The 14,103-nt window shown below is 39.1% G+C and overlaps 1 protein-coding gene across 1 annotated transcript in view; it reads left to right on the top strand.

The window, feature by feature from the left end:
• Nucleotides 1-14,103, top strand: part of myo3b (myosin IIIB) — a 70,536-nt gene that overhangs the window by 19,438 nt on the left and 36,995 nt on the right. The window contains exons 8-21 of the mRNA XM_085384578.1: nucleotides 736-801; nucleotides 4,250-4,405; nucleotides 7,739-7,823; nucleotides 7,919-8,035; nucleotides 8,497-8,601; nucleotides 8,882-8,965; nucleotides 9,111-9,313; nucleotides 9,394-9,492; nucleotides 9,571-9,685; nucleotides 9,799-9,925; nucleotides 10,521-10,731; nucleotides 11,541-11,688; nucleotides 12,818-12,971; nucleotides 13,105-13,193. Coding sequence (XP_085240704.1) covers nucleotides 736-801; nucleotides 4,250-4,405; nucleotides 7,739-7,823; nucleotides 7,919-8,035; nucleotides 8,497-8,601; nucleotides 8,882-8,965; nucleotides 9,111-9,313; nucleotides 9,394-9,492; nucleotides 9,571-9,685; nucleotides 9,799-9,925; nucleotides 10,521-10,731; nucleotides 11,541-11,688; nucleotides 12,818-12,971; nucleotides 13,105-13,193 — 1,759 coding nt within the window. The remainder of the gene's footprint in view (nucleotides 1-735; nucleotides 802-4,249; nucleotides 4,406-7,738; nucleotides 7,824-7,918; nucleotides 8,036-8,496; nucleotides 8,602-8,881; nucleotides 8,966-9,110; nucleotides 9,314-9,393; nucleotides 9,493-9,570; nucleotides 9,686-9,798; nucleotides 9,926-10,520; nucleotides 10,732-11,540; nucleotides 11,689-12,817; nucleotides 12,972-13,104; nucleotides 13,194-14,103) is intronic.

Below are 14,103 nucleotides of genomic sequence, written 5' to 3'. Positions count from 1 at the left end.
ACTCGACTAACTTAGTGCTGTAGAAAATGACAGATTTTGTGCCCTAACACCCCCCTTGCCCTTGTATCTTTAAAAAAAGATATTAAACATATGCCGTGTTTTTCATAAACTAAACTGTTTTCATTTTTAATTCAAACTGTGTTTTTCCCTCTTTGCTCTGCCTGTCTGGCAGCTTTCTAGAGCAGCATGTGCGATCTAATTAACACAGTCAGTAAATGCATTGACCAGGTGTGTCACTGTTTGCCTGACAGTGACAGAAAGCTCGGCCTCCGGCTGTCAGGCTGACGGCTCCTGGTGAAGATGACTGTACTCAGGCTCTTTCCAGCCTTGGCTCCTCATACAGACCTGCTTCCTGTCATCGTGCGCACTTGAAAAGTGTTAGGCTCATTATGGATGGCCTCCGTAAATGCTGCTGACAGAGGTATAACTAGCTCCCATAATTTTGGCTCCCAATGGCAGATGCTTCCTGCCAGACAGTGGAGGAGCAGTTATCATTTGTCACTTTTTCTCTGGCTGCCACAGACCTGGACCCCGATCAGCTTGTCCTCGGACCATCAGACTCTCAGAGGAGTCTGATGGTCGCACTCTAACTGTCAGCCGTCATTTGTCAAATGATTCAGGAGACATGCTGACAATCTTGGTCATTTACAGCAATAATCATTTAATGCGAATTTCCTTTAATATCTCCTTAGCTTTTGTTTTTTTTTTTAAATGTTGTTTTGATTTGTGTTTCAGAAATCCCTCACCCACATTACGACATCCTGAAGAGTGGAGCAGGAGTTTCAGCCATTTCATCAGCCAGTAAGTCTCCTCTGACTTCAGCCTGTCAGCCTTTGTCATCTTACAGTCAAGATTTTGTAGAAAAGTGGATGTTTTCACAGAAACGGCTGTGAAGAAAGAAAGATTTAATATTTGGGCCTCCTGCGGGAAATTACAGATTTTGCTGATTTATGGTGACAAGAAACAAATAGAAGCATTACAGGAATTGATTTGGGAAAAAAAAGGTGCTGTGGACAAAAGCTCAGACTTCTATCCACAGCACAAACGGTATTAAGGAGAAAAAAGGAGCAGCATTTCAAGAACAGAACATTTTTACTGTTATCTGCTATGTCATAAAAGTGAAACTGAGACAATATCTGCTCTCACAGCAGGATTATGATCCACAGTGGGCTTCAGCTTTGAAATACAAGCTGTAGCTTATGAATTAACCTTTTAAATGCCACTGAAGATCTTTGAGGTGACCTTAAAGATGCTGTGAGTGCCAAGGCAACCTAAAAATACTGTATCTCAGAACTATGGGTGATCTACATTATGTCGTATTAGTGCCATTGATACTATAACAAATACTGAGCTCAGAGGATAATCATTCTGAGAATTTCTCAGCTTGGGTGCTGGTAAAGCTCAGTGGGTTCAGTAGGCAGACTGTTTGCTGTGAGGCTGCTGCAGAGGACATGGTTAGAATCCACTGCGTGGCCTTATACTGTGTTGTCTGTTGTCTCTCCCAGCTTTTCAGTCTTCTCTCCACTGTCCTATCTCAAAAAAAGGTCTGAGATTAAAGCCATAGATTTACAAGAAGAACTTGACATACACCAAAAGTCTGTAAAATTGTATAGATTTACATTTACTGGATAAAGTAATACTACCTTTCAAAATATGTTCATGAAGAATGTTAAATATTAAATGTTCCTGGAAAAATAATAATACTAATTTTAAATATAATACTTTCATTACATTGCCTCAAATAAAAGAGGAAACTTCAAATAAGAAAAGGTCAAATGTACAAAGCAATAAAAACTGTGGATAATTAATTGAATAATTATTAATTCATTAGTTATTAGTTTTCACATATTGAGATCCCTTCCCAGACGCCTTAAGGCCCACTCACATCCTGGGCCATCTGACCTCAGGAATTTGCATGATAAGGTGGGGCCAGGTTTCACAATGAACACACCCGAAACTCTGGCTGATTGGGACCCACGCCCAGTTTCCCACCTTGGCTCAGGCGATTAGAGGATCATCAGGGGGTCCTTTTGTCCCTCTGTGGGGGGTCACTCCCACTAGGTTTATATCTGGGACTCTCCACCATTTGACCTTAGAACTGAAGAAGCTTCTCGGATGAGAGGTGAAACGTCTTCAAGCAACTTAAAGAAGTCCAGACGCTTTCACAGACATATCACCAGTCGTCTGTTCATGCACAGAGTATACTGAAAGAAGAGCTGGGCTTGTTTTTGTCATAATTATGTGATACACCCAGTGAGTGCTGGTCAGCTGGACCTTCAGATAATTTTATGATGAGAGCTGTTTTCTACAGACAGATAACAAAAAAACAGAATTAATTGAAGAGGTCACTAAAACATGACCTCTGAAATTTAATTTAGACGTGACTCTCGTAAATCTGTTTTCGTTTTGTTTTTGTTTGCTTTTATTATTTTTAGTGCTTTATTAATGTCGTTCTGAAGCGTGTTGATGTGTGTTTTTAATGGAGTCCCCTAAATGATCAGCTGCCCTTACCCTAATGGGAATCCAAATAAACAAATAAAAAATACCATGTCAGTGCCTCCACACATAAGACAAATAATAAGACAAATCTTTTTTCTTTTCTTTTCTTTTTTGCATTACTATTTTAGTAGTGCAATGAGTGTGTGAAACTGTAAAACATATGGAGACAGATCTGTACATCAGGGGGGAATGTGCATGTAAATATAGAGGGAACTGAAATTGATATTTTATTGCCCGATTCTATCAACCTCTCTTTCTATTCATTGACTTTCTTTTGTATAAATCTGCCACAGAGGAACAAACTAATTCACCTGAGTTATCAGTGCTATCTGAGGGCCAGATAACTTATCATTTCCTACACTGTGCAAAGCTAATAATGTCAGAGGTGGCTTGTAGTGGAGGCCTAGAAAATACAACCCTAATATCTACTGCAGAGAGGCGTGCAGGCCTTAACTGTAATGAGAAAATAAATTCAATTTGTTTGGAGGGTTATTTGTGTAGGGATGGTTTCTGATTGCATTGGTGGAAAAAAGAGTAAAAACAAGCAGACGTCATCTGCCTCAAAGGCCTGTTGGATTTTTTTTTATGTCACTTCAGTTTTTGATTGGTCAGGAGGCATATTTCTCCTTAAATCAGCACAGATATTACTTTTTTACAATGTCATTGTCCTGGTTTTTATTGGCTACTCTTTGGATTGCAGCTCTGTAATCTGGGTTAATGGATTGTGTGATATCATATCAAAGTTAATCTCCTCAAACAAAGCCCACCAGAGTTCAATGTGAGGAGGCTGGACAATGTTATCAAGCTTTGCAGGCTTTTTGTGAACCCTCTGACAGTCCTGTCAGGCTTGTTGTGTATATGTGTGTGTATGGAAGGAGGAAACTGAGGCGGAGGGTGGGGGGGATAATAAATCCATCACCGGTGTCTGCACTTGTGCAGCCAAAGAACTGACTCCTATGACAAAGTGGCCTGCCTTTCAGTCTCCCAGCAGCACAGCCTTGCTAATAGCAGCAACCTCCACTTAATGTTCTGACGGTAATGAATTCATGGAATTAACTTTCTGAGCCTAAACTGATAAAAGAAACAGAATTTCAGTGTCGATTAGGTGTTAGAAGCTAGATCAGTGTTTTTACTCCTATCTTTCCTCTGAGTGCAATTGTTGGTGTTCAGAATCTTTTAAGTCTTTGGCTGTAAACGAACAGCACGAATCTGGATGTCTGGTAGATGTATCGTGGCACTCGGGTAGTGATTTCCAGTCTAGCAATATATCAAAACTGTCAGAGGGTGAAGCCAAATGTGTTCTGCGGGTGTTTCAGTGTGTGTGTGTGTGTGGCGCAGAAGAGTCAATATTAGAAGAGCCTTTGTATCAGCAAACTGACATCAGTGGCTGAAGGGTTGCTGCAGGCAGGCCTGTATCACAAAGTGACATCACTTGCTGGCAAACACTGCAGATCACAGATAGGACCTGCCGCTGTGCCACAGCAGGGCTTGTTTGGACTCGGGGCCATGGTGATAGTGACCATGTGGTCCTCGGAGAAGGATCGATTAGTGACCCACGCTTAAAAACACTTGCAAGCGGCACCGCACTGGTATGAGTATCACTCACAGTTGATCCAGACAAATCAGCTCCCCGCAATGTTCAGGTGACTGCACTTAACTGTTTAATTCACTCTGATTTATAGACTGATGAAGGACAGTTTGTCTGTCTGAGGGTTTTAGAGGTAACTGTGTGATATTTTGTTGCTTTAAGGTGTCTGATAAAGGATTTTGAGGCACGTCCATCTGTGACCCACCTTCTGGAGCACCCCTTCATCAAGCAGGCCCATGGCAAGGACATAGCTCTCCGTCAGCAGTTAGCAGCTCTCATCCAAGAGCAGCAACAAATAGGCTGCAAAACCAAATCCAAGTAAGTATCCCAAATCTTATGTTTTGTTTTGTTTTAAATTTCCCTGTTATGAAATAGTAAAGATGCAAACTGTATTAGTTCATTTGGATGTTGAAGATCTCTATTTCACTGATAGGCATGGATTGGGTGCTGATATTTTTTCTGTCCAGTAGGGGGCAGGGTCTCATCTTCTTACACTCCAGCACAGAAATGAAGATGAAACAGAGTAATGGAAATTACAGTATGTGATTAAAGAGAAGTAAGGGCAGTATGACTAATTCAGAAGGAGTTATTGTGCTGAGTAACCTTAGATTAATAAATCCCAATTAGTCCAGTGGATGTACTTAGTACACATCACTTCTCCAACCAATTAACCCAATGATGGAATAATTAAATATAGATTTGCACCCAGAAATAGGTGACATGGCAGCATTACAGCCTGTTCACTTTTAATGAGCTAATTAGTTATTTCCTTCATTAATTAAAATAGCAACTACCTTACAACCTCCTTATGTGTGTAAAAAATGAACGCAGCCATATGAAAAGGCACATGTTGAAAGTTAAATCTTCACCCTGACACTCACATGGCAGCAAGCGACAGAGCAGAAAGTCTCCTGTTTACTGGAGAAATACTGACTTTGGCATTGCTTAATCTTCATTATAAAGGAGTTTGCTGAACCTGCCCTTGACTGAGAGTCTTGATGTTGTGCCAACTCTGTTTACTCCCGGGAGTGTGCAGAGTCTGTGCCTGAGCCTGATCCCGAATTCCTGTCCACAGTGAAAGTGGATAATGGGATTAGGAGCTTGTAGGGTGAGAACTGGGCTCGCCTGGTTTAGTCTCTCATGCCACAGATCAGCAAACAATGACTCCAGATAAGAATAAAGACATAGAGAACTTAAAAGTAGCTGCCGTAGGTGGAATAGTGTGATTTACTTCAAAGCAGGAGCGAGTGAGACGCTAGAGGTCTCAAGTCTTTCTCTAAGGGACATGATGACGGGGATTGACTTTATAGGGACCACATACTGAGCATATTTCTGTGCTGTTGCATTTACACTATATTCAGAATAGAGAATTAATTCAAAAAGTAGATGAGGAAAAAGCTCCTAACCTGAAGCTTGAATTTATATTTCGAGCTAGTCTTATGATTGTATATTTATTATAATGGAATATGGATGCATGTTACAAATGTGACAAAAGAAAAGAAAAAAACTATTGTTTGTGCTTTTGTTGAAGCCCCAAACCACCAAGCATTAAAATTAGGTTGCACAATGCAACCTAACTAGTCCACGTTTAGAGATTACTTGTTACTGTTACTTAACCCTGTTTTATCATAAGCTCTTCAGGCTTACGAGTCAAAGAAGTGAAATTAAATATGGCCCACTTATCTGACCTGACACTTGATTAAATGCTTATTAATATTGTTTGAAAACTGGGACGGCTTTCAGCTGCATGTTAAAAAAAATAGCATAGACAAGTCAAAATGTCATGATACTAATACTGGGCTGGTTAGGTTAAGATATGTTATGGCTATCTCAGTATTACTATATGATTTCGCTGAGTACATTCGGCAATATTATTATTGTGGTTTCTAAAAAAAATGAAAGAAAAAATCTGTCAAGTTCATTTTTAATTGTATTTGCTTTTTTCTTCTTGTTTGGAACGTTAATAACTCTGGAAACAAAAGTGGTGAAAGAAATGTTAACGCTATCCAAAATGCAGTATTGCTCCCTGTGTTGTAGTACCAACCACAAAGCTACTGGTTATTTATAGAAGTGCATGCTGCAGTATTGTTTAGTCTGTCGTGCTGCTAATAAACTGATGTACTTAATCACACTTACAAAAGCAAAAATAAAAAAACCAAAGTAAATAAAAACTAGGGGTGTTAGATGTTGTTTAGATATAAATGCACTGCTTCCCCTTTCAGCCACACACTTTCCACCCCATTCAAGTATATATAATGAAAAATTGGTATGAAAGATTTTGTTCAATCAAATATAAAAATCACAAGGTCAAAGAGGATTTCACAATTACCTATACGTGTAAATAACATGCTGGAATTATATTCCAGCTAGACTCATTCTAGTAGCTTTAAATGCCTTTGCCTTAAAGTACAAATATACAAATATTTTTCTAATATTAAAATCTTGATATGGTCTACAAATACAGAAACCTTGATTTCACAAGGTAATGTGACAGTTAGTGTAATTTATTATATGGAAATGCAAATACAATTTGGAGATGCATAACAAAATGAGTGTATTGGTATTTACTAAAGTAGATGTTACTGTTGTGAAATTAAAACATTACAGAGCTTAAGTGTCTTATAGGAAGATAAGGAAATGGGTCACTCTAGCCCAATGGTGTGTGGTTGCTGTGCAACATGATGTCATAATAGAACCTTCAGTGATTTGGTGTATTATAAAAAGGTTATCATAGGAGGCTGGACAATGAATATTTATATTATTAGCACAATATAAATATTTGATTGCTGAAAAAAAAACCTAAATAACCCCCTAAATTTAAGAAAGATTGTAAGTTTGATTTTTTTATGCTGTCTTAAGCAACTATTTTTGGCAGTTATTCTCAGATTTGTGACACTTTATTTACTTTTTAGACTGTAGATGGCCTTTGACTGGATGTTGCTACAATTGGCTCCCAGCAAGATTTTCACACTAAAGTCTTAATTGGAACAAAGTGGGTTAAGCTCAGCAAAGGGCTAGATTGACTAGCTAGTACTGGTAGTTACTCACTTGTAAAAGGCTTTGTATGCAGACTTAACTATTGGAGTCTGGATTCATGGTAGTATATGGGATTTTTGACTCCACTAAACCATATTACGCTGATAAAAATGGTCTAAATTTTATGGCTGTTAGGTTTGGCTGATGTCAGTCTCTTCTCTGTGGAATTGACTACATTCATGTTGTCCTAAGCGACTATTATTGGTAGTCATGCTAAGATTTGTGATGCATTACATGTTATAGAAATGTCAAAATGTCCACTCTGTGTTGTGCATATACACATACAGCACACAAAGCAGTAGGCACTCACAAGCACCGCTCTGTTTTACTCTCTTTCTCACACTCTGTGGTTTCCCCTGAGGTTTTCGTGGAGCCAGCTGGAGGTTAGTTGACCTCTGTCCACAGGGGCTCTTTGGAGAGTGATAGGTCAAAACATGAATAAAGTGCAACCACATCCTGTGATAATAGGAGTTTTGTCCCCTGGGAAAGCTTAAAGGGCCTCGTGAAAAACATGGAAGTGACTGGGTATTACATTCAGCCAGTCACACTACTGTTTCTCATTTAGTGGTCACTTTACAGGCTTAAAAGGCATCTCGTGTCCTTGACTTCATACAGGCACGTCCGGATCAATACTCGTAAAACCCTCATAATAGAGAGCTGTCCTGATGATGATCTGGTGAACCTGGAGTTCTTAGACGAGGTAGGATTTTATGTGTTTATCTCGTCATGCATTGATGAGCCCAAGCTGAAAAGTTGTTGATTTTAGGCTGTGTGTGTGTGTTTTCTTTTCTGCAGGAGACAATCATCAGCCATCTCCACAAGAGGTATGATGAGCTGCAGGTGTACACTTACGTCGGTGACATCCTCATCGCTCTCAATCCTTTCCAGAATCTCAGCATCTACTCTCCTCAGGTCGGTAACACATCAGTCACAAATAGTTTTTGTGTTTTTTTTACAAACACAGTGGAAATGATGAATGGATGCCAGTCATGATGCAGGTTCTGCTTTAGTGGATACTCTATTTGTAGGGCTAGTTATTGTTGTTATTATTATTATTATTTTGTTTTTATTCACAGTAACAGCAACTATTATGGCAATTGTCATATTAGTTAGTGCAACAATCTGGCCCCCAAATTTTCTGCTCAGTCAGTTTAAATCAACTATTTTTAATCTTTTAAATTACTCTAAACATCTCTAATGCATAGTCAGCAACTTTGCATGCATTTTTCCTCAAATTTTCTCTTCACTGGATATCCGATATTGATATTATGTGACGCTGCAGAGTTTTGTCTTCTCCAAGCTGTTGGTTGTTAATTTCTTCAAAGCCGTAATAAAAATAAAAGTCTTCATGAATACTTTTATGCCCCTTTTAGTTCTCTAAGCTGTACCATGGCGTAAAGCGAGCTGACAACCCTCCACACATCTTTGCTACTGCAGATGCAGCTTACCAAGGCATGGTGACATTCTGCAAAGACCAGGTATCTTCCAGAAAAGTGACTGAATAGGTTGAAGCATTGTACCGTGCAATCCTAAAACTGATAGAATAATAATGAAAATTATTTTGTATAAAGCACTGTAGGTTTTACAAATGCTTTCGAGCAATTTCTTTTAATTACAATCAGTTATTTTTTAATGTCGATTTGGAAACTTTTGGACAAAAGCAAAGGAGCAAGGAAATGTTAGTAAATAACATATGAAAAAATTATGGTATATGATGTCAGTGTTCCCGCTTGATGAACTGTTATCTCGTTTGTTTAGTGTATCATCATTAGTGGAGAAAGCGGTGCTGGGAAAACAGAAAGTGCTCATTTAATTGTTCAGCATCTTACTTTCCTGGGAAAGGTACTGCATAGTAGCTCTTTGGTCACTATTTTTCATCATCATTTCTAACTTGTTAATACCAGACTTAACTACTTGATATAACTACTTCATAAACTATCTTAAAAATCTACCAGAGTTCATGAAATAATTATTTTGTTGCTCTCAGGCAAACAATCGGACACTCCGTGAGAAGATTTTGCAGGTTAACCCTCTCGTCGAGGCCTTTGGAAACGCTTGCACGGCAATCAATGACAACTCCAGTCGCTTCGGCAAGTACTTGGAGATGAAGTTCACGCCGACAGGAGCGGTTATTGGGGCCAAGATATCTGAATACCTGCTGGAGAAGTCGAGGGTCATCAAACAGGCTCCGTAAGCAGCTGCCCTTGCTTTTTTCCTTCCTGCGGTTGGATTTGAGTAATTCATCTAACTTCTGCTTGTTTTTCCTTCAGAGGGGAGGAAAATTTCCACATATTCTATTACATATATGCCGGCCTTTACCACCAAGACGAGCTGAAGACTTACAGGCTGCCAGATGGGACACCTCCCAGGTTTGTGATGCAAATAATCCCATCATTCGCTCCTCACAATGTGGAAACTAATTTGACTGTCATAACATGAATCTGCAGGTACATTGACAGTCAGCACTGCAAAGTGATGCAAGACATTGTGTCAAGGAAACAATATAAAGAGCAGTTTGATGCCATTCAGGAGTGCTTCCGAAATATCGGCTTTACAGAAGAGGTACTAAACACTCAAGCAATCACATATGCAATGTTTGGGCACAGATCTATTGAGAGCTGTAATATATAAAATACGTAATATGTAACAATTTTCTTTTGATATCTTGTTTTTAGGAGGTCGACTCTGCTTACAAAATTCTCTCAGCAATTTTGAATACTGGGAATATTGAATTTGCCTCCATCACATCCCAGCATCAGACCGATATTAGTGAAGTGCCTAACTCAGAGGCCTTAGAGAACGGTGAGATGTTAGGCAATGTGTGTTGTAAGCATTGACTGTAAATAAAAAATGGTCATCGGTGACTCCCATAAACTTGTACGACCTGAAGTGTTTTAGGAAGTTAATCACTGGCTGCAAAAAAACAGGATTGTACATCTTTAGCTGCTTTAAAAACAAGAACTTGTAGGGTGTAGTGTGATTTTGAATGTATCTTGGATATTCTCTAAACCACACATGGTCAAAAGTATGCATATAGGCTCAGACATATACATTACCTCTCACTAATATTTGGTTAAATGCCCCTTAGCAAGCTGCACCATGATCAGCAAGCTTGGATATTTGACCAATCTTGTTGGGAGAATTGGTAGAGCTCAGCTGGCTTTTAAATAAAGTCCACAAATTTTTATCCATCCCCAAAACAGTTTAGATGTGTGTTTGGGATCATTGAGCTGTTGATTTGAGGTGATGTTGTAGAATTTGAGAAAAGGGAATCTTTCCACTTTCCACTTTAAATATCTGCAGTATAACCATGTTATAGTTTGTTATTATAGTATTGTGATAAGATGCAGTAATCTCTTCACTGTGAAACTGATTGACTGTCTCGCCTTTTTCTCAGCTGCGTCTCTCCTCAGCATTGGACCCGAGGAGCTCCAGGAAGCACTTACCTCTCAGTGTGTGGTCACGAGGGGCGAAACCATCATCCGCTCCAACACCGTGGACAAAGCCGCCGATGTCCGAGACGCCATGTCCAAGGCGTTGTACGGACGCCTGTTCAGCTGGATAGTGAATCGCATCAACTCACTCCTGCAGCCTGACATGAATGTCTGGTCAGTGCGTGCTAGTGATGAACAATTTGTTTGCATGCCCACTGTTTTTGTCTTTTCTGTAATTTCTTGGGGTGTAATTTCTCACTCAGTTTCTGCAAAGCTCTGATGACCTTTCTGGAAGTCTGCAGAGGTAGATGCAAACATGAAGAGGGGAATATCAATGGGAAAGCACAAGACAAGCAAAAGGAGAGCAAAAAAGAAAAAAGTTTTAATAAATTTTTGATACAGAGTTGCGTGCAGAGAAAATAATGTTCAGATGATTAAAAAGACTTCAGAGAGACTGCAAAGAGGCTTTTCATTGATCCAAAAGAATTCCTTCATAAATATGAGCATTGACTGTCAAGGAGTCGTCTCTCAGAGATGAAGCCAGAGTTCCCGTCTGCATTCCAGTCATCTTAGCCGTTTCCTTATTGCCATTAATAACCTGGTAGCACTGGTTAAAGGTGACCTCTACATACTGTGGGTAATGACTGATCATGAAAGTAGCAGCTCCAAGCACTGAATATAAAATACAGGATCATAAATAATCTATGCTGTGTTGCAGAAGTGAGTATTGTTAGTGCAGACATTGAAAATAACTGGAGGTTAAATCAATAGAGCCTGAAATAAAAGCCATTTAAGAAGATCTGACTTTTTCAAAGACGGTGTTTATGATTTCTCGTCAGACTAGGCCATCCAGACCAGACTCCGTATTTGGGTGGAACTTGGATTATCATTAAAGTTTTATCAATTAATATGGCTGCTGGGGATTTTCTTGTTCCATCGCATAGAAGAATAAGTTTGTTTGTCCCCCTTTTTTTCCTTTGAAGTGCCGTAGAGAGCGGCATGAATGTGGGAATCCTGGACATCTTTGGATTTGAAAACTTCAAGAAGAACTCGTTTGAGCAATTGTGCATCAACATCGCAAACGAGCAGATTCAGTTTTATTTCAACCAGCACATATTTGCTCTCGAACAGGTGAGTTCTTCATGCATAAATAGGTTTTAAATGATCCGCTCTAATGCACAAAGTAGAAGATACCACTGTAATGTGTTTGGGGTGAAAGAATAACACAAAATATGCAGAGAACATTCCATTTAAAACACTATTATGGAAATTAGTCACTTAAATAAATTTGGTGTTTACACAGTTACCAATTCAGAAAAGCTCTCAACATTAATTTTTCCTACAAGTCACCCCAAATTACTCTCTTAATTGATTTAATGAAGCTGTTTACCCTGAAGTGCGAAAAGCCTTTTTTCCTCGATGGAGATGAATTGACATCAATCAGAAACCCTTTTGTTTGAAGTAACTTTGCAACAGTCTTTTTTAAAGAGAACTCAAGAAAAGTGGCTCGGTTTAGTGATGTGGCACATTTTCTCATTAGATAGCTCAGTGTGCATTTCTTTAGAAAAATACAAACTATTATTTATTGAGGCCAAACTCCGCACGGCATATGGACTAATAATAGCCTCTGCACTTTCATTTACATTCACATTTTTAGCTCTCTCCAGGACCAGAAGTGTTATTGGAAGCTACATTTTCCCCGTTCAGATTAATTATAGCAGTGATCTCTGAAAAAAAGGCCTTTAGCTTGTGGAAAACATCCTCCCCTGATGTAGGGCTAATGCTCGGTGGAAAAGGGATCTTTATTTTGTGTGTGGATGTCTTCAGTCTTGCTGTACACAGAAACTGATTATTCTGACTTAATGATTTAAACATGAGGATGGTTTAGATCCATTGGTTCCACTTTATTAGTAAAATATATATTTAAAACAACTTTTTGATCTGAAATTAAATAGATGCAATAATGTGATTTGACTCTGGGTTATTTGCACATTGAAATAAATTATGAATAAGTAAGTGGCTCTATTTGTTGGTTTGGAGCTGTTCTGTTTTATGCATTCAGTAAAAGAGACTATTACGCTGTAAATTTCAGCCGTAGACACACACAGCTGGCTGCAAGTGTGTGGTTTGCTTGATTAGAAACTTTTTTTTTTTTTTTAAACCACACATGCACATTGCATATTTAGCCTAGATTGTTTAATTGGGTCATTTAGGGAAACCATAACTAGATTATTATTCTGCATTCACTGGTTCTAATTAGATGGAATACCAGAGCGAGGAAGTTGATGCCAGCCTGGTGGAGTATGAGGACAATAGGCCCATTCTGGACATGTTTCTGCAGAAGCCCATGGGTCTGCTGTCCCTGCTGGATGAAGAGAGCCGCTTCCCTCAGGCCACCGACCAGACCCTAGTGGGTAAGATTGGAACTACAGTCGCAAACATGCTGAGATGTAGCACATAAAATAACTCAGTTACATAAGAGTTCACAGATCAATGCATAATGAGCCTTCACGTGCTGTAATTTTCTTCTACATGTCTTCTTTACAGATAAGTTTGAGGACAATTTGCGCTGCAAATTTTTTTTGATACCAAAACGAGTGGAGCTTTGTTTTGGAATTCAGCACTATGCCGGACAGGTATCAGATACTTCATTGGATGTGTTTAACTAACAATCTACTGCCTTGATGATGATGGGTGTGAGCATGTAAACCAGTGTTCAGGCCTTTGAAATGCTTGGTAAAACCTTCTATTCTGATTATGCCTTTACTTTGAGTATTTCATAAACATCTGCATACTTTATGGAAGGATTTTTCTCTACATCTGTTTTGGGGTCTGATTAGGTTTGTTGTGACTTAAAAAAAATTATTACATCCCATATAGAGAAAAATAGGAAACAAAATCCTATAAGTCTGTGAAATTTTACTAAAAAGTCTATCTTAGTTGATCCTTCACATTTTCTCATAATGTTAACTTTTTTCATACTTATTTCTTATAAATATCTTATATGAAGAAAATGTGAAAAGAGACACTTTTTTGAGTGGATTATAATATGAGACATGCGAACATATGAAGAGTGGCACAGTGCAGCAGTGGTTAGGACTGGAGCCTCATAGCAACCAGGTCCTGGGTTCAAATCTACCACCCAGCTGGGGCGCCCTACAATGAGTCTACCCTCTTTCCCTGCACCTGCATAGATTCTCTCTGGGTACCCGAGCTCCCATACTACAAAGATCTGCCTGTGTAGGTAACTGGTGATTCTAATTTGGCCAAAGGGGTGAATGTGAATGGTTGTCTGTTTCTCTGTGTTATCCCTGTGACAGATTAGAAACCCTGCCTGTCAACTCATGACAGCTAGGATAGGCCTCAGCCCTTTTTCCCTGTTTCCCTTCTTTAAGAATGACTTCTTGACAGCCATCCTTCGCTGGGAAACCATTTTTGACGAGGGTTCAGCAAACAGTAGATTTCTTCCTATTTCTTAAGGCCATGACTTTCAGATACTGTTCATCTGCTAGACATTTTTTAGTGCTGCTACTTCTTCCTTTGTCC

This window comes from Rhamphochromis longiceps, linkage group LG16 (genome assembly GCF_057381845.1).
Source record: "Rhamphochromis longiceps isolate RC_006_pf linkage group LG16, R_longiceps_female_GT1.1, whole genome shotgun sequence".
Taxonomy (NCBI): domain Eukaryota; kingdom Metazoa; phylum Chordata; class Actinopteri; order Cichliformes; family Cichlidae; genus Rhamphochromis; species Rhamphochromis longiceps.
The sequence above is the reverse complement of the archived record's forward strand: the minus strand, read 5'-3'. Positions and strand labels throughout refer to the sequence as shown.